Genomic DNA, 17731 nt, shown 5'->3' on the forward strand with positions numbered 1-17731 from the left:
GCCTCAACTCTGCCCCTGTGTGATAGCCGGGCAGTGGGGTTGAACTAAGGATAGCTGCTTCAGGTGCTCAGCTGCTGTGTGCTGTCACTAAGTGAACCCGAGGCCCACAGATGTACCCAGTAAGCAACATGCTGATTAAATGAACTGGTCTTTCAGGTGTCAGAGCAGAAACAGTGGTCCCTCTTCACCTCCCGTATCCTCTGCAGCTGTCCCATCCCACCTACTGGGTGTCCATCAGCAGATCCCTAAACTCTGGCCACTTTTACAACTGAAGGAAGAGGCTTGTTTTTAGATATTAGGGATCCAGTCTAGTCTGCTCTCAGAACTTCAGACCAATTTGCCCAAATCTCATGCAGCTGCACCGGGCTCCTGCCATAGCTGGGAAACCCTGGTGGGGAGCTAGGTGTCGTGGCTGGTGTCTTCTCTGGATCTTGCTCACTGTTGTTGTTGCTGGTTCTATTGCTTCCGGGACTCTGAACAACTGAAGCCATAGTCTGATCTTTTGTCCTGTCTGGAAGGGACTTCCTGGTACCTTCTTTCTTGGCATGAGCAATGCTGCTTCCTACTCGCCTCAGCTTCTCCATTTGGTGGTCCTTCATCCCCACTTAGCCTTTTTGCTGGGCAGTTTGTCCTAGGACAGAATCCTCTAAGGACAGCTGCAGCTCCACCCCACCCCATGACATTTAACCTGTTGGCAAAGCAGCCCAGTTGGCTGTTGGAGTGTGGAGTATGGAAACGCCCCGCTGGTGCCTTCCTTCCAGACCTGCTGTCGTGCAGGCAGACCAGCTTCCCACTTTAGAAGTCTCCCCAGCTGGAGTGGAGGCTGCCATTCTATGGCTTTGGGATTCTTGGATCTGGAATCCAGGGAGCTCTGCCAGGCTGTTCCAGCACTCTGCTGCAGTTCCATGGGAGTCTCAGGTAAGGATCATACTCTCTACATTCTCGTGCCCCTTGAGAAGTTCTTAATGAATGAGATGGGCTTGGAAGAACATACAGCGTCCACAGAAGTTCACTGCAGATAAACCCTCACTCGCCAGTTTCCTCCAGCCCCCATTACTCATGAGTGAATGGATCAGAGATGGCGTTGAGAGCTGTACACCCCAGAACCAGGTGGGCCCCTTGGTGGCTGAGCTCTTGCTTCACTAACACTGTGGAACAAACACAACAATGGACATTGCCAAGTTTGTCAGGCTCTCATTCTTCTCCTGAGACCAAAGGTCCTCCAGAGATCAGTGGTCTAGGCAGGATGTGTTCATCTCATGAGGGGGGCCGAAGGCAAGAGAGCAAGCCTAACTACAATACAGGCACATCCAAGGCCCACATCAGCAACAGCCACTGGCTAAAGCAAGTTGCATAATTGAGCTCAGTCAAGGGTGAGGACCCCTCACTACTGTAGAGAAGACTGTGTCCCTATGGCAAAGGGTGTGGACTTAGAGGGGGTGAAGGATTGGTGGTAATAGTTCAGTCTGCTCTGTTCCTCATGTGAATTCATGCCTCTCTCATGGAAAACACATCCTACCCAAGGTCTCATAAATGTTTCATGCAGCCACTGTGTCGAGATCCGTGATTTGTGCCCGATCTGGTTGTAGCCCCTCAGCACCTGTGATCTAAACTTACCCATGTTATCCTCCCTGTAGCACAACACCCTCTTCCCCAATGAAAACTTGACTTAGCAAATAAGGACAGGCTAACTGCCACTCATACTCCGTTCAGAAAGGAGAGACAGGGATTCAGAGACTGACTGACTCAGGGTGAAATCCTTCTGGTCAACCTGAGGCACATACTTTGAGATAGGTGAATGAATATTCCTGAAGATTTCCTACACTGAGAATATGAACTCTGGGCTTCAGCCTGCTTTCTTCCTAGAAACAATAGGAGGGTACATCTACTTTAGCTGAAGCTGATTGGCTAGCCCAAACATATTTAATTTAATTAATTTAGTTTAATTCCATGTAACTGTTTGTGCCAAAGTCATATCCACAGCCATATTTGAATTAGGCCTCTATTTAATTATTCTTACTTTGGGCACACCAAGCTTCTGTGGGACCACCCACTGAGCTTTCTGATGGCTCCTTTGACCACCCGAGATGTTTTTATTTATGTATCTGTGTATGTGTGTGTGCCTGCTTTTCTGTATATGTACATGCATACAGATAAACATAATGGCTAGAAGTGTATGTGAGTATGTCAGATCCCTTGGAACTGTAGTTACAGCCAGCTGTGAGTTACCCAGTGTGGACACTAAGGAACCAAACCCATTCTCTATGAGAATGGCAAGTGCCTTTTTTAAAAAAAAAAACAAAAAACCAGGGTCTTTATTATGTAGCCCTGGCTAGCCTGAAACTCTCTATAGAGAGTAGACTGGCCTTCAACTCACAGAGATCAGCCTGCCTCTGCCTCTGAGTGCTGAGATTAAAGGCCTGAACCACTGCACCCAGCCTGTGTGGTATTTTAACAGGCAGTGACTTTGGTTTGATCTTTATCCCAGGCTATATCTTAATTTGGGAATGATCTACTGGCTGGCGGCTGAAGTTGACAGATTTATTTTCCAACTCAGCAAGTTCTAGGCTCTTCCTATTTCCCCTAAGTATTACTGACAGATTGGCTGTTTCTTTTGTGAGGTCTTCTCTCTTTTAAGTCCTCATCCAAAGGAGCCAGCTCTTGCCCAAGTATATCTGCTCACTTAAGTCACTGTAGGTGAATTTCACGGAGAGGTCTGATGCACACAGAACCCAGGAATCTTTTTCAAGCCTCCTCTAACAGTTTGCTCGTTATTTCCTCTTGCTTGGTCCCAGAGCCGATGTGATATATCTTGGTTATTATTGCAGTCACACTTTCTGCTTTGTGCACCACCTCAGTGCTGCTGCAGAACAAACAGTGGGGAGCAACAATATGTACTGATTCATGAGCTTGCAGGTCAGCTGGCTTGGCTCCCTGGGTCCAAAGGCTGTTCAGGAGTCAGTGTCCCAACGAGGCCATGTTCTTCCCATGGCGGTGACGGAAGGATAGGAGGACAACCTCATTTTGTAACACATTTCAAGTCTCTTGGTTTCACATCTGCAAATAACCAGTTGATCAGAGCAAGTCACTAATCCAAAGCTGATGGCACAGAGCTTTTGTGAGCTATAGCTAAGGGCATGATTACAAAGAAGAACTGAGATATTGATTCAATCGCAGCCCCAGTATCTCCATCCTTCTATCCATTTATCTATCTAGTATGACAATGGGTTTGGAAGGGTGACTCAGTTGGCAAAGTGCCAGCAGTGTGAGCATGAGGACCTAAGTTGATCACCAGTACCATGGGGGAGGGGAAGCCAGGTGTGGTAATATGCTTATCTTAGTGTTTTATTGCTGTGACAAGACACCCATGACCAAAGCGACTCTTTTTTTCGGGGGGGGGGGGTGGTCTTGACAGAGTTTCTTTGTATAGCCCTGACTGTCCTGGAACTCATGAACTAACTCAGACCTGCCTGCCTCTCTCTGCCTCCCAAGTGCAGGCATTTAAGATATGCACCACCACCACCTGGCTCAAGATGACTCCTACAAAGGAAAACATTTAATTGGGTTTTATTTACAGTTTTTGAGGCTTAGTCCATTATCACCATGGTTGGAAGCATGGTGGCACAAAGGTAGGCATGGTGCTGCAGAAGTAGCTGAGAGCTTTACATCCTGATCCTCAGGCAGCAGTCAGAGAGAGACAGAGACAGACAGAAAGACGCAGAGAGAGGGGTGCAGACAGACAAACACATTTGAAACCCCAGTGACACACTTCCTCCAACAAGGCACGCCATCTAATAATTGTAATCCTCTAACAGTTCACCAGCTAGGAAGTAAGTGTGCAAATCCATGAGCCTATGAGGACCATTCTCATTCAAACCACACAGCCTTTCATCCTAGCCCTGAGGAGACAAAGACAGTGGATCCCTCACCAGTCAGCCAGCCTCCCCAAATTGGTGAGTTTCTCAAAAATAAGGTAAAGACTGAAAATGACACCCAACATATACACATCCACCCACATGTGCATGTTCACACACATGAATAAATGTGTGCACACACACAAACATCTGAAGACACATATATACTGGTACTCACACATTTCCATGTGTACACCTAATTCAACATACCCCTGCACAAAGTACATGCCTGTGCGTCTCCATCAACGCTCACCCCCACACACCTGTAGGGAAGCATGCCTTAGTAGACTGGCACCCCAAGTTTTCCCATTTGCCTTCGCTGTAGGTCCCACAGTGACTGCCACATATCTGCTCCTATTTGCCCTCTGCTCCTCTCTTGCTCAGCAGGTAAACTCACCTGCCACCTAGGAAAACCAAAGCCACCAAAATTTCAGGTCTCTGGCCAGAGCTGCAGCTGGTCCGTGTGGTAGTTTTGTGCTAAGTTAGGAAAGGGCACTGCTCCTCACAACCCTTCACTCCCAGCTACTCTAGTCACATGATGTAGTTTCTACTACGATTAGGATAAGGTCTTTTACTTCCATCTGCCTAAAGTTTGTCATAATAATTATATAATTCAATTATGTCTTTATTGTGATTTGAACCCCGAAGGCACAAACTAGGTATCCTTTTTCGTTTTGTTTTGCTTGTTTTTTGAGGCAGGGTTACTCTAGGTAGCCCTGGCTATGCTGAAAACTCTGTAGACCAGGCTGACCTTGAACTCACAGTCCCTAGTGCTGGGATTAAAGGTGTGTGCCATCACCTCCCAGCTGAAACGGGGCATCCTTAATCAGTATAAAACTTGTACAGCCATACATGGCAACTCTGTCTGTAATCACCTGCCTCGCCACAGACACACAGTCACTGTCTCCTACTCAGAAGGGTCCCCTCCTTCCCACCCTGCCCCCCTGTGTTACTGAGAGGCGTGTGTAGCTCTTTGTCTCCATCCTGAGCACATGTGCTCGCAGGCCAGATGCAGGCAGGTGGGAAGATGTGGGTGCCGGGTGGATATCGAGGCAGTGGGCGCCCAGCAGAACCAACTGCTCTGGAGTGGCGCAGGCGGGGTATGTAGCTGCACACCCACCACTCACTGCTGGCAGCTTCCCAGCTCTATTGCCAGCACTGCCATCTCCCTCCCCCTTTCTGACCCAGTTTCCACATTCCAGAAATAACTCTGGCAGGTGACTGGCAGGCGGGGTCAGCAGTGGCTCAGCTGCCACTTGTATATGCCCCTCCCCAGCCAGAGGACACCAGGGAGGGGACAAGAGGGCCGTGACATGACCCTTTGGTCTGCCTCTGATCCTGCCTCTCCTCTTTTTATGCCTCTGAGAGGATGCAAGAACAGTGACAGCCTCCCTCCCATCTCTTCCCTCAGCTCCCCCGCCCCAATCCCTGCCTTCTGTTTCTCCCTCAACCCTCTGTTTCTCTTCCTTTCCTTCCTCTCAGCTCTCAGTTTTGGGCTTTCCCCTCCTCCTTTCTGTCTCTTCCCACTCCCTCTGAAAAACATCACACAGATTCAGAAGCTGAGACGCCACACAGGGACCTCAGCAAGTGGCGTGGGGGTGGGGGGGACTACTGTGTAGCATCCTGATCCTGCCAGTAACATTCTCTCCATCTTTAAATGTGAACACAGGGGAGGGGCACACACTGACACCTACCTAGACTTAGGTTCATTCTCTGGATAAGTTCCAGTCCAGAAACTGTTCCTGCTCCCTGCTAGAGGCCCAGAGCTCTTGTTTCAAGGCTGCTGCGTCACTCTGAAAAGGCACCTGTCCGTCCCTGGGCCTCATAATGGTTATCTACACCCTGGGTGCAAGGATTGGTCTTATCTATGACCATCCAAGTCACAGGTTTCTTTCCCTCTTTTTGTCCCTTCTCCCATCCCTCGGAACTCTTCTGGCTTCTTTGATTCCTTTTCCTTCCCCTGCACATATTCATGGGAAGGGAGGCAAACAAAATTCCTCAGTCTTAGGTGGTGGTGGTGGTGGTGGTGGTGGCGGCGGCGGCGGCGGAGGCGGTGGCGGCGGCAGCGGCCGGCGCCTTTAATCCAAGCATGCAGGAGGCAAAGGCAGCCAGATCTCTGTGAGTTTGAGGCCATCTTGGTCTACAAAGCAAATTCAGGGACAGCCAGAGCTGCTATATAGAAAAACCCTGTCTTGAAAACTCAAAGCCAAAAAAAAAAAAAAAACCAACAAAAAAAACCAAACAAACAAAAAACCCACCAATAACAAAAATCCCTCAGTCTTGTCTCCCAACCTTCTCTACCCCAATCTCTGGTTATTCCACTGCAGATCCCTGCCAGCTCAGCCCATCCAGTCCCCAGAGTGCCAGGCAAACATCCTCTAATTTGTGTGTTATTTCTAATCCCTGGAGCTAAGGGTTGAGATTTAATCTGAGTTAAACAGATTAAGTGTGCCACCATGAATTAATGATGTCCGCTATGGCCAGAGTTACACATTTACACATACCTGCCATTCCTAACTTAATCCGGTTACATACATACACACACACACACACACACACACACACACACACACTCAAATGGGGGTGAGGTGGCTCACCAAGCTGCTGCAACCTAGATGAAGTGTCATAGTCAAGGTCACTCAGCAAATAGGTCAAGGAGATACTTCTCAAAGCCTTGAGTTCTTCATTGTGCCGTGGGGTTAGGAAGGAAGCAACCCAAGGACTTGACAAAGAGCAGGAGAATCATTTGGCAAGATTAGAGACTGCCACAGTGGGAGGGGACAGTGGCCCTGACAGGGCCATAGGGTCGGAGGTGGTAGGATTCAGGAGGCCTTTCCCAGAAGAATATCAGAACTTCCTACTGCTAAAATAGGCGCTTCCCCTGCCTGGGTAGAAAACAGACAGGCTTGGGTTCTCCTAGGTTTCTACTGTGCCCTTGTCCCAGGCAGTCCTACGTAGCTGAGTGCCTACAGCGTGCTGAGTGCTCAAATTATCACTCTTCAGTTCATACCTGAGGGCTGAGGAGCAGAACTGAAACATTTGGGTAAAACAAGAGAGGGGCATCCTGTCACCCTCAGGAGGCAGAGCAGTGCCGCAGTTCACTTTCCACCACTGTGACCAACACCGTGCCAAAAGTAATTTAGGGAAGAACAACAGGTGTATTTCATCTTACCCTTTCATGTCCATCACAAAGGGAAGTCAGGACAGGAACTGAAGCAGAGGCTGTGACTGGAGACTGTTTACTCGATTAATTCTCTCTGGCTTGCTCAGCTATAACACAAGGAGCCCATTGAGGGCTTTTAAAGTTCTGCTTGTGGCCTAGCAGTTTTTGGTTTCTCCTCTTCCCCATCGTGGGCTGTGCTTCTAAAGTCTCAGACTCAGAGATTCGCCTGACTCTGCTTCCCAAGGGCTGGGATTAAAGATGTGTGCCACTATGGCCATCTAAGAATCTTAACTGGGCTTTCATTTTTTAGTTTTTCTAGACAGGGTTTCTCTGTAGCTTTGGAGCCTGTCCTGGCACTAGCTCTTGTAGACCAGGCTGGCCTCGAACTCACAGAGATCCGCCTGCCTCTGCCTCCCGAGGGCTGGGATTAAAGATGTGTGCCACTATGGCCATCTAAGAATCTTAACTGGGCTTTCAGAACCCATTAAGGTTCGGGCTGGTTGCCATAGTCCCCCTCCCTGCTTTCCTGGGTAAGCTTTCTCTACCCCTGTTCCAGCATTATTGCATTGCAGCCCTGGGGAAGGGGGGGATCAGTCAGGTCCATGCTGTGAATTTCAAGTATTGATGGAGTTTCAAAACTGAAGCTGGGTGTAGTGGCGCACGCCTTTAATCCCAGCACTTGGGAGGCAGAGGTAGGTGGATCGCTGTGAGTTTGAGTCAAACCCAGTACAGGACAGGACTATATAGAGACCCTGTCTCGAAAAAGCAAAAGGTGGCAGGGGAGGGCGAGAGGGGGATGTGGGAAGCTGCCAGTTCTGGGCACCTGGGACAGGACAGCAGGTTCTATCTGGAAAAGGAGGACCCTTTACCAGGAGAAGCCCAGGCTCCCGCAGGATCTGAGTCCTGCCTGCCAGCCCTACACCTCAGACTTGGGTCCAGCCAACTCCACTCTGCAGGAAGACTAGCCTAACTTGGAGCTCCTGGTCAAGGACCCAGTCAGTATGCCAAAGGTTCCCCATACATGCCTTCCAGGAACTTAAAAGATCACCACCACCAGAAGTGTGCTGAAGTTCCTCTAGCACTAAGGTCTCAGACTTGGTGAAGTCCAAATTGAAACTTCCCATGAGTCCTTTTCAATCCAGTGAGCTGGATTCAGAGGGTCAAAGACTTCATTATGAAAGTTCTGTTTCTGTCCCCATTTCTTCCCAGGGGGCACATGGGACCTATGCATCCTAAAAAGAAAAGGGGACTTGCCCAAGGTTATACAAGGAGTGTGTTACTGAGTTTGAAGGGTAGAGGTGAGATAAAGAGATCTCATGGTGGCTTGGCTTGGGGTGTCAGAGCTCATCAAGAACTTACTTTTTTGCCTTTTCCTAAGTGAAGCATTAAATGAGAGTGAATAGCACGGCCAGCTACTGCTCTTAAAGTGCCTGGCATCAAATGAGCTTGTTGCTCTCTTCATGCAAGAGGAAGACGTCCACTGGAAACAGTGTACCCCTTTTCATTCCTCTTAGCCTTCCAGAAGATCCAGATTCAGTCAGCAGCAAGAATCTCTGCCTGGTAGACCTGGTGTAAGCAGTGCCAGGGTCTGCACGAAGGGCACTCAGGGAAGTAGGAATGGGCTTGGATAGAATAGGTCTGCTTCTGTCACATTTTACAGAGAATGGCGAGACACGCAAAGATTGAGCATCGCAGCTAAGGTCACAGGTGTGATACCGAACCCATCCTTAGGATCCTTGGGAGCACAACCAGGGGTGGAAGGAGGAGCAACTAGAAACTGCTAGTCTGCTGAACAGCGAGGGCCTGCGTGCAGGGCGAAAAGCCCACAGTAGGCTCCCTCCTCAGCTTCAGTTTCTCAACCCACAGCGAGGAGTCGCCTCCAGGGTGAGCCCGCACGGTCACCCGGCCACTCTGCCGGCTGTAAAGAGCGTGCGTTGCGTTCCAGCTGGAACCGGTTTGGCGGGGAGGTCCGAGAGGGCGGAGCCCCCCAGCTCGGGCATGCGCGAGCTGGCGTGGGCGCGCACTCCCTTTCAGGGCAGACCGGCCAGGGCGTGGGCCGCGCGGTCCACGTGCGCGCCTGCGCAGCGGCCCCGGCTGCGCGCGCCCCCTGGCGGCCCCGGAATCCCGGGCGACGCGCGCGGCTGACGCGAGGGGCGGGGCCGGCGCGGGGCTTTAACCCGGAGGCCCCGCCTCTCGGGCGTACAAAACCGGAGCCTCGGGCCGGGCCGCGTGAGGGAGGAGGGTGAGTGCCCGCCACTGGCCGCAGCTGCCGCCAGTCCGTCCGTCACTTCGTCCGTCTGTCCGACCCACGTCGTCGCCGCCGCCGCCTCCTCCTCAGCCCGGACGCCCGGGGCCCGCCCAGCGCCGCCCGGAGCAGCCGCGGCCCCGCGAGGAGACGGGCGCCGCCCCCGCCCGGCCCTGCCCTGCCCTGTCTTCCCGTCTGTCCGTCCGTCCGCCCGCCCGCCCGCCCGCGCTTCCGTCCTTCTGTCGGGCCGCCGGACCTCCGGCCTGTGTCCCTGCTGCGCCCGCTTTGTCTCTCCCTAGCTCGCTGTCTCTTTGTCTCTGCCCTCGCGCTCTCGGCCCCTCCCTCGCTCCGGGATCTCGGGTCCCCTTTCCCAGCGCTCCCCTCCTCTCTCACAGCCACGGGTTCTGGCACCCCCATTCTTCGGGACACCTCCTTAGATCTTTTGGGGGCCTCTCCTTCAGAACACGCTCCACTCCCCCAGGCCTCCTGAGCTTACCATACATCCGCCGGGAGTCCTCCTTGATTCCTCTGCTCCTCATTCTTGGGGGTTGACCCCACCTACTCCATATTTCCCCAAGGGCTTACCTCTTCTCCGGGGCCTCCAATATCTCTGCCAGAACCTTCTACATCCCTTAGCGGTTTCCTTGAATCTCCAATATCTACCCAGCTCCCTAACTTCCGAGCTTCTCTGCCTTACCAAATTTGTCCGCTGTGGCTGTCACTGCCTTTCCTTGTTCTCCTAGCGTCCCACTTCTCTGGACCCGGTCCCCCGTCTTCCTCTCCCTGCCTGTCTTCTGTGCATCTGTGTCAGTGGTCTCACTGCTCTGTCTGGCGTCTGAGCCTGCACCTCTGCTGGGGGGATCTTGCCCCCCTGCTTCTCTGCCCCGACCCCCTGTCACTCCTCTCCGCTCCTTGTCTCTCCCTCTCCCTTTTCTGTCTCTGCCGGGTCTCTGGGTCTCTGACCCTCATCCGGCCCTCATGGCTTTGTGTCTGGAGCTCTTGAAGCAATGTGAGTGGTGGGGTGTCCGGGTCGGGCCGGGCGGAGTCATCCCGCAGGCTGGCCGCGGCCGAGGCTCCATGGGGTTGGCGCTGGGGCAGGGGCTGGCGCTGGGGCAATGAGGCTGTGGGGCCTCTAGACCGTGGGAGAGGGGGACAAGGATGGTGGGGCCAGACTGTCTGGCGAGGAGGGGAAGGGGCCTTCCTGCTCCGAGGCTTCTGCTTTAGTTGCTTGAGTGTGTGGAGGGCTCCCTGGGCTGGGTATTCCTGCTGGCTTGGCCCTGCATGGCCTGGCACTTTGTGATTGCTTGTGGGCAGGCCTGGGCTATTTTGGAGCCTACCGCAGGATGTGATATCACTTGGGCGTTTATTTAGACCCAGCTGGGGGTGGGGGCTGCGTTCTTGCCAACTTGAGTAGTGAATTTTGCAGGGAGGGGGCGTGGCCTCTTAGGCAGCTGGGCTTTTAGGGCTGTGGTCAGAACTTTCTAGGCTACCCTGAGTGGGCAAGTGTGCAGAGGTCTGTGAAACTTGGTCTTGCTAGGACCAGGACCTGGAGAGGAATTGACCTTACTAGGACCACCCTTGATTACTATTTTTGGATGTCTTCAACGCTGAATTCCTGGTTATACCAGCTTCAAGGGGTTTGACTTTGGATGAGACCCTTGTATCTTTAAGTCTGTTATCCCATCTGTAAAAGGGATAATTGGTGGTGGGGTGTCCAAGAGTTGTCATGAAGATCAAATGAAGCATCTGTAGACATGCTTTATAAATGGTCAAACTGCCTTTCTTTAAACAGCCCCAGGGAGAGTACACAGCTGTTACCTGTAGAGCAGAGAGAGCTCCCCAACTCAAGTCCACTCCCACCCGTTAAGAAATGTGTCCACTTTTCGAGAATCCCCAGTGCCATTTGGCTCTTCTTCGGTCTGTAAAGTGGGTGTGCCCAGAGAGGTGCCTGTGCTGGGGAACTCTTGGATTTTCTGTGAGCCGTCCATTGTTTAAAGATGAACCCTGCTTGGATAATGACACCTGGAAGCCGCATCAGCCGGTGTGTGGTGGTGAGCCACAGCTGCTTTTCTCCGTGGTGGACAAAGATCCTAGTTAAAGGTTCTGCTGAGACCTGATGTCTGCTGTCAGGGGCTCTAGGATGTTCTAGAACCTTGGAACAGGGAGTGAGACCAGCTTTTGTAGTCCCCGTGTCTTACAGGTGAGGTCGGGAAGAGTCACCTGCCCCTGGTGTATAGCATTTGCTAACACCCATGGTCTTTTTCTGTATGCCTTGTTCTAGGCACAATCCATGGGTTGCTTGCATTTGGGAGATAAGAGGGCTTGATACCTGGCCCAAAAGTGAAGAAGTAAAATTCCGGCCCCCACGTCTCAGGTGGTGACTCTCCCTTGAGTGTCAGCTTCCTAATTAAATTGGAATAACGAGTCTTGTCTTAAGACTGATTCTAAAATGATAGAATCTTTAAAGAGGGGTTGCAAGGTAGAATGCCAAGGTTCTGTTCCCAGTTCTGGTGCCAAACTGCCACGTGACAGTTGGTCTCCTGGTGGTTCTCTGCTCTTCCCTCTAAAGAATGGGGGGGTTGGATGGCTCAATCTCTTGGGGTCTTTGCATATGAAATTTGAGGTTCTCAGGCTACCTGTGCATCCTTGTGCCTGCCTTACTATTTAAAAGTATGCCCGATCACAGTAAGGAAGGAGAATATGCTGAGTGCTGCCAGCTGTGTACTAATGTCAGCTGTGGGGTTTGATGGGAGAGGTCCTGTGTGGGTTGGAAGGGCTTCCAGGAAGAGGTCGTATTTGAGCTAAGTCAGCATACCAGACACAATCAGCCCTTACACAGGTGTTGCAGAGTCTCATTTAATGCTTGTGCTGTCTTGGGCAAGTTACTTTCTTTGACCTTTAATTTCCTCGTCTGACTCTGAAAAATCATTTATATCATAGAATTGTGATGAGAATTAAGTGAAATTTTACATATATAAGTAAAAACCTGCACACAGTAGACATTCATTAAGTGTGAGCTTTTCGCTCATAATAGCTGGGTCAGTTTTTTCTTTATGAGAACAAGATGTCCCCGTCTTTCCCCTCACCCTTGTGGTTGGGGTCCAGGTAACATGGAAATTACCTCGCAGTGTCCAGGAGTGAGTCGTAATAGGAGTGCTCGTTCATCTCCAGGGCCTTGGGAGGCATTGTGAATCCACAGCTCTTTCCTGACCATTGCCCCTCACAACAGCCAGAAGCCAGTGAGTGAAGAGTGCGGGACCCATAGAGGAATGTGGACCCACTCAGGGTCTTGCAGCATGACAATGTCCGGGCAGTCTTAATCTCCTGACTTTGCCCATAGCATTGCTTCAGAATTTGCTGCTTCTGCCTGGTAGCCTGTCACTCAGGCTGCCTGTTCTGACACCTGTTCTGCTAGGGTTTGTTTGACATTTCCCAGTCTCTGAGCTCATCTCACATTTAAAGACTTGAGGTGGGGCGGGGACTTGAGTCATCACCCTCCTGGCTTTTCATCTTGAGCAGCAAGCAGACACTTCCCCAGTGCCACTGCCTGATGTAGATGCCACATGCCTTCAAGTTTTTGCCCCAGTTCAGTGGACTTGGGAAAGGATCTCTCTGTCTCTTTGTCTCTTGGCAGAAGGTGGCTGGGGTGGATCTGAATGTAGGTTCTTCACTCTCCAGGGCTCCACATCAAGAAAGAAGCTACTGCCCTGCTAAGCTTTTACTTAGGCCTTGCTGCCCCTCTCTGGTACAAACTGTTGTTCCCCAAGGTTGCCTACACTGTCAAATCCCTCTGGTCTATGAAGCCCCACCTGGCCCCAGCTGTAAGCTCAATTCTACGTTCATAGACTTGCCTAAATTGTGACTTTAGCAGGTCACTTCATCTGTGCTTCAGCCTCCTCATATGTAAAATTCTGGTTCTTCATCTTTATAGACGTCAGTTTTCCTGAGCTCTAACCCCAGACTTCCTCATTTGTCAGGTCTAGGACAGGAGTAAATCCTGTGAAGAAGTCTGAAGTTGAGAGCCTGTTGGCTGCGCTCTGGGGAAAGCTGAGCTGGGAGTAGCTAGCTCTTAGTGATGGGCTACTCACGCCTGTTGTCTGGCTCTGGACTTATCAGTAGTCTGTGCCTTGGTTTTCTTTCTGCCAGAGTAGGATAGAAATGCCTGCCTTGGGTGATCCCTTGAGAAGTGATGGTTACTACTGTCAGCCTTGTTTGGGGCAGGCCTGGTTATTTGTGGCAGCATGTCACCTTCCAGATGAGCCTTCCTGGCAACAGGCACTGTCAGGGCAGACCAGGCTAATGGCTGTGGAATGGAACACCTGAGCAACAATGAAATCCAGTCATCAGCAGCAATTTAATGAGGTCGATGAGAGGTTCAGTGTGTGAAGACTGCTCAAGTTCCTGGGTTTCCCAGTGCTGGCTGGCGCTGCCTTTCCTGACTCAGCTCGGGCTGGATTCTGCTGCTTTGCTTCCCTATCCATTCTGGAAGATAAGGCTGCTTTAAAGACAATAAAACTGAGTTTTAGAGCTAAAAGATGGTTGTTTCTTATTACTTCGTAAGGAAGCAAGCTTGGGGAGTAAGAAGGACTAGAATCCCAGAATGAGGCCGATGGAGAGCCAGGTTAGACCGCTCTCCTAGTCTCCTCCAGGCCTCTTCCATTCCTGCAGTGGCTGGCCTAGTCTGAGGATGGGTGAAATACTTCCTAGTGGTTGAACTGGGATTAGCTGGGAGCTGACTTGGTGTTAGGAACCCGCCCTTACCCAGCGGCCTGCCCTCTCAGCCTGGACTGGCTTGCTGAGAGCAAAAGGGGAAGAACAGACAGACTAGTCCTCTGCTCCTGGGAGCTAGGGGCTGCTGATGAGAAAGACAAGGCCTGCAATTATGAGAGCCTGTGTGACAGTCTGTAATTAAGTGGCTGCTGAGGAAAGGCATTGTCTGAGAAGGAAGAAGTGAATGTGAGCCAGAGGAGTAAGAGCCCTTTGAGGGGGTTGAATTGGCAGAGGCAGAGGGTGGGGCTGGCATTCTAGAGAATGACTTGCTAGAGGGCGGGGTTGGAAAGTTAAGTGTGTGTTTGGAGAGCTGCATATGGTTGCTGGTTTTGCTGATGCCTCAAGGCTCTGATTGAAAAGTCCAAGGGATCAGTAGGCAGATTGAACATCAGTAGAGTAGCAGAGGCTTTGGGGAGTCCTGGGATACTGGGAAAGCACCACTGTAGGACTCTTTCAAGATGGTGATTCAGACTGGCTAAATAGGAATAAATAAAAATGACTGACAGGGAGGAGGCTCTGCTGCACCCAAAGGAGACTGGAGGATGAGGTTAGGGTGGGGCCTATGAGAAGAGCAGATGGGATAAAGGCTGTGCTCCCTGAGGAGAGCCCGGCAGAGACTCCAGATCCTGGGGAGGATATGTGTTGCTGGTGTGGAGAAGGAAGTGGCACTCTGAGCACACTCCTTGTGCACCTGCCTTGGGACAGGCTCTGTGCCAGGGCCTCCATAAGCAGCTTCACGGATCTGCACAGCAAGCCAGAGGCAGGTGGACTTATCAAATTCCGTTTTACAGATAAGGGAAATGTGGCTCCAGCTCAAGGCTGGCAGGCTTCAAGCCTTGGCTCTTCCCACAGTTCAGTCCTGCTGCTTAGTAGGAAATCTCTGCTGTCAGGGACCAAGGGATCCTGAGACAAGGGGCATGCAGAGCATAATTTAAATTTCACAGAGCTCAGTTTTGTGAAAACCTAGCTTGTTCCAGGCCAGCCAGAATGAAACCTTGTATTAACAAGAGAAAAAAAGGAAAACATTTTTACAGAACCACTTTCCGAATATCCTTAAGGTCAGAGTTGAGTACCGGCTTAGAATTTCTGTAAGATGAGAAGATCTAAGGCACTAAGGATCCTTACACCCAGAGCTGTGCTGCTTTTGTGTATGTTCCCTCTTCTGGGCCAATTGGAACTCCCAGCTAGAGTCAGTCGCTCACAAGATAGAAAGAGACTTGTAGCAAGAACCAGATTGAGCCAGGGTCCAGATTCCTAGGCTGCAGCACAGGGAAGACAGGAGAGACTGGTACTTACAAATGGCAGCTGTAGAAAGCATCAGTGTTGGTAGCTGGCATGTAGCCAGAAAGTTGATGACCTGGCCAGGATCTCCCAGCTAGTCGTTCCCCTCTTGATGTTAGCACTCTCATCCCACCTCAGCCACCATGCAGTGGCATCCCTCCAATCCTTCCTTTGTTACCAGTAAACACCTTAGCATCCATGCGCTAGTCTAATTAGGCAAATAGTCTCTGAGTCTAGCTGTACGCTGGTATGACTGCAACCATGCTTTTCATAACAAAATCTTAACAGAGTTTGTTTAAAGGGATTTTCATGCTTCTTGGGAACAGAGGCAGCCTCAGAAATGTCATTTAGACAGTGGGCTAGAGTGACCTGTGCTGTCCCTTTCAGCTATAAATACTTGTCAGGTGCAGGCAAAGAAACTTTGAGTCTCGTGTGTGTTCATTCTATTTTCTTTGCAGCACAGTATTCTGGATCTTTAATGTCTGTCTAGCCTGATTTGCTTTGCAAAACTTATCCATTGTCACCTCAGTAGACCTTTATATGACCCTAGGAAACCTTTGCAGTTTTATCTGTTTATTCCAGAAGAGAAAACTGAGGCTCAGTCATAGAAAGTGACTTGAGCAAGGTGATTGCGTGAGCTGCTCATTGATTCAACAAGTTTTTTTTAAAGATTTATTTATTATGTATACAACATTCTGCCTCGATGTATGCCGGCATGCCAGAGGAGGGCGCCAGATGTCAGTACAGATAGTTGTGAGCCACCATGTGGTTGCTGGGAATTGAACTCAGGACCTTTGGAAGAGCAGCCAGTGCTCTTAACCTCTGAGCCATCTCTCCAGCCTGATTCAACAAGTTTTTATCATGATGTCACTGCGCATCTGGCCGTGAGCCAGCCTGGGGAATATATAGTCTTCCTTGGAGACTTAAACTTTAGAGTATGGCAGCTTCAGAGTGTAGTGGGGTCTGCCTTCGAGCTGCTGCCCTGGACTCTTTCACTGCAGACCCCTCTGACTTGGACCCAGGAATCCAGAATTGCAACCTGTGAACCCTAGCCTGGAACATTAAGGTAACTCTAGTCACAGTATAAGTTTCTGCAAACTGATCTTCAAAACAAAAAAACAAAACAAAAAATAAACCATAAAAGGTTTTCAGTAATGCCTGCATTATTAATGGGAAGGTAAGGAAGGGTGTCTTCCTAGAGGGCCATCTGCTAGGTTTCATTAGTGGGAAGTCACCCAAGGACTGATTGATCTCCCCAAGTTTCTGGTCTGACTTTTTTTCAATCTCCAAATATTTGATTACAGTGTGCACAGGTGTGGAGCCCTATAGCCATGTGTAGAGCTGGGGACCCACCCTGCCTCCTTTAATATTAAATGAGATGAGATAAAGGCTGGTCCTGGGGGCCAAGTCAGGAAACATTGTGACCCACCCCCTCAATTCCCATGAGTAGAAACCAAGCCTGGAAGAAAAGGGACTTGTTACAAACACATGGTGCGTGAAATAGCCTCCCTTCTTCAGCTAGCCTGACTTCATCTCCCTAGTCCTTCCTAGTAAGAACCTCCTTCTTGCCCCACAGGTTCAGCAAACACAGCCCTCTTCAGAACCTTCCTGTGCCTCAAGGCTAAGATTATTCTTGAAGTCTGCCTTGACACACACACCTACCACCTTTTCATCACACCCCAGAGTCCAACATCTAGGCTGCCTCAGAATATACTCAGAGATAACTTCAAGATAGAGCTGCCTGAGGGCTGGAGAGATGGCTCAGGGTAAGAGAGCTTCCTGCTTAGAGGATTCAAGTTAGGTTCCCAGCACCCAGAGATAGCTCATTACTGTCTTCACTCCAGTTCCTGGGAATTGGACACTCTTCAGGCTTCTGTGGACATACACACACAGACACACACACACACACAAGAAAGAGCAAGAGAGATTTTTTTTTTTCAAAATCTTAAGCCAAAAACTCTAGGCTCCTGGGCTGCAGGAAGGTGCCTCTGTAAAATTTTCTGGAATTAATTTTGTAAAATGTATGTCTATATATTTTTAAATATGTGTGTGACTATAAACACACATATATTCACATATATGCACAATTGTACATGTATATGCTTTAAAATTCAAACTTTCTAAGCACGTGTACTCAGTGAAAACACTAGTGTGTCTCTAACCTAGATGCATAACCACTGCCTGGACTTGCTGTTTCCCTCAGAAATCCTCTGCACACTTGCACAAGCTCAGTCACTACAACACCAACAGCTGTGTCAGTAGCATGCCTTTCTGTCATATCATCTTTGCTTGTTGTTCTGTACCTTGCCTTTTTCACCTGTCTGTCTCATGTAGCTTTTCTCTTTGGACACACACAGG

General features: G+C 50.2%; 1 protein-coding gene across 13 annotated transcripts in view; it reads left to right on the forward strand.

The window, feature by feature from the left end:
- Window positions 1–17731, forward strand: part of Dlgap4 (DLG associated protein 4) — a 150442-nt gene that overhangs the window by 98284 nt on the left and 34427 nt on the right. For 2 of the 13 annotated variants that reach the window (XM_075962778.1, XM_075962776.1), the window contains exon 1: window positions 9206–9319. The exons of 8 other annotated variants lie outside the window; for them this stretch is intronic. Coding sequence is in view for 2 of the 5 variants with exons in the window: in XM_075962774.1 (XP_075818889.1) it covers window positions 10301–10331 (31 nt within the window). In the remaining 3 variants the exon portion in view is untranslated. Of the gene's footprint in view, window positions 1–9195; window positions 9320–9487; window positions 10332–17731 lie in introns of those variants that run through there. 3 more of the 13 variants (XM_075962777.1, XM_075962774.1, XM_075962773.1) reach the window with 3 other exon arrangements.

The sequence above is a fragment of the Microtus pennsylvanicus genome, chromosome 2, assembly GCF_037038515.1.
Source record: "Microtus pennsylvanicus isolate mMicPen1 chromosome 2, mMicPen1.hap1, whole genome shotgun sequence".
Classification (NCBI taxonomy): Eukaryota; Metazoa; Chordata; class Mammalia; order Rodentia; family Cricetidae; genus Microtus; species Microtus pennsylvanicus.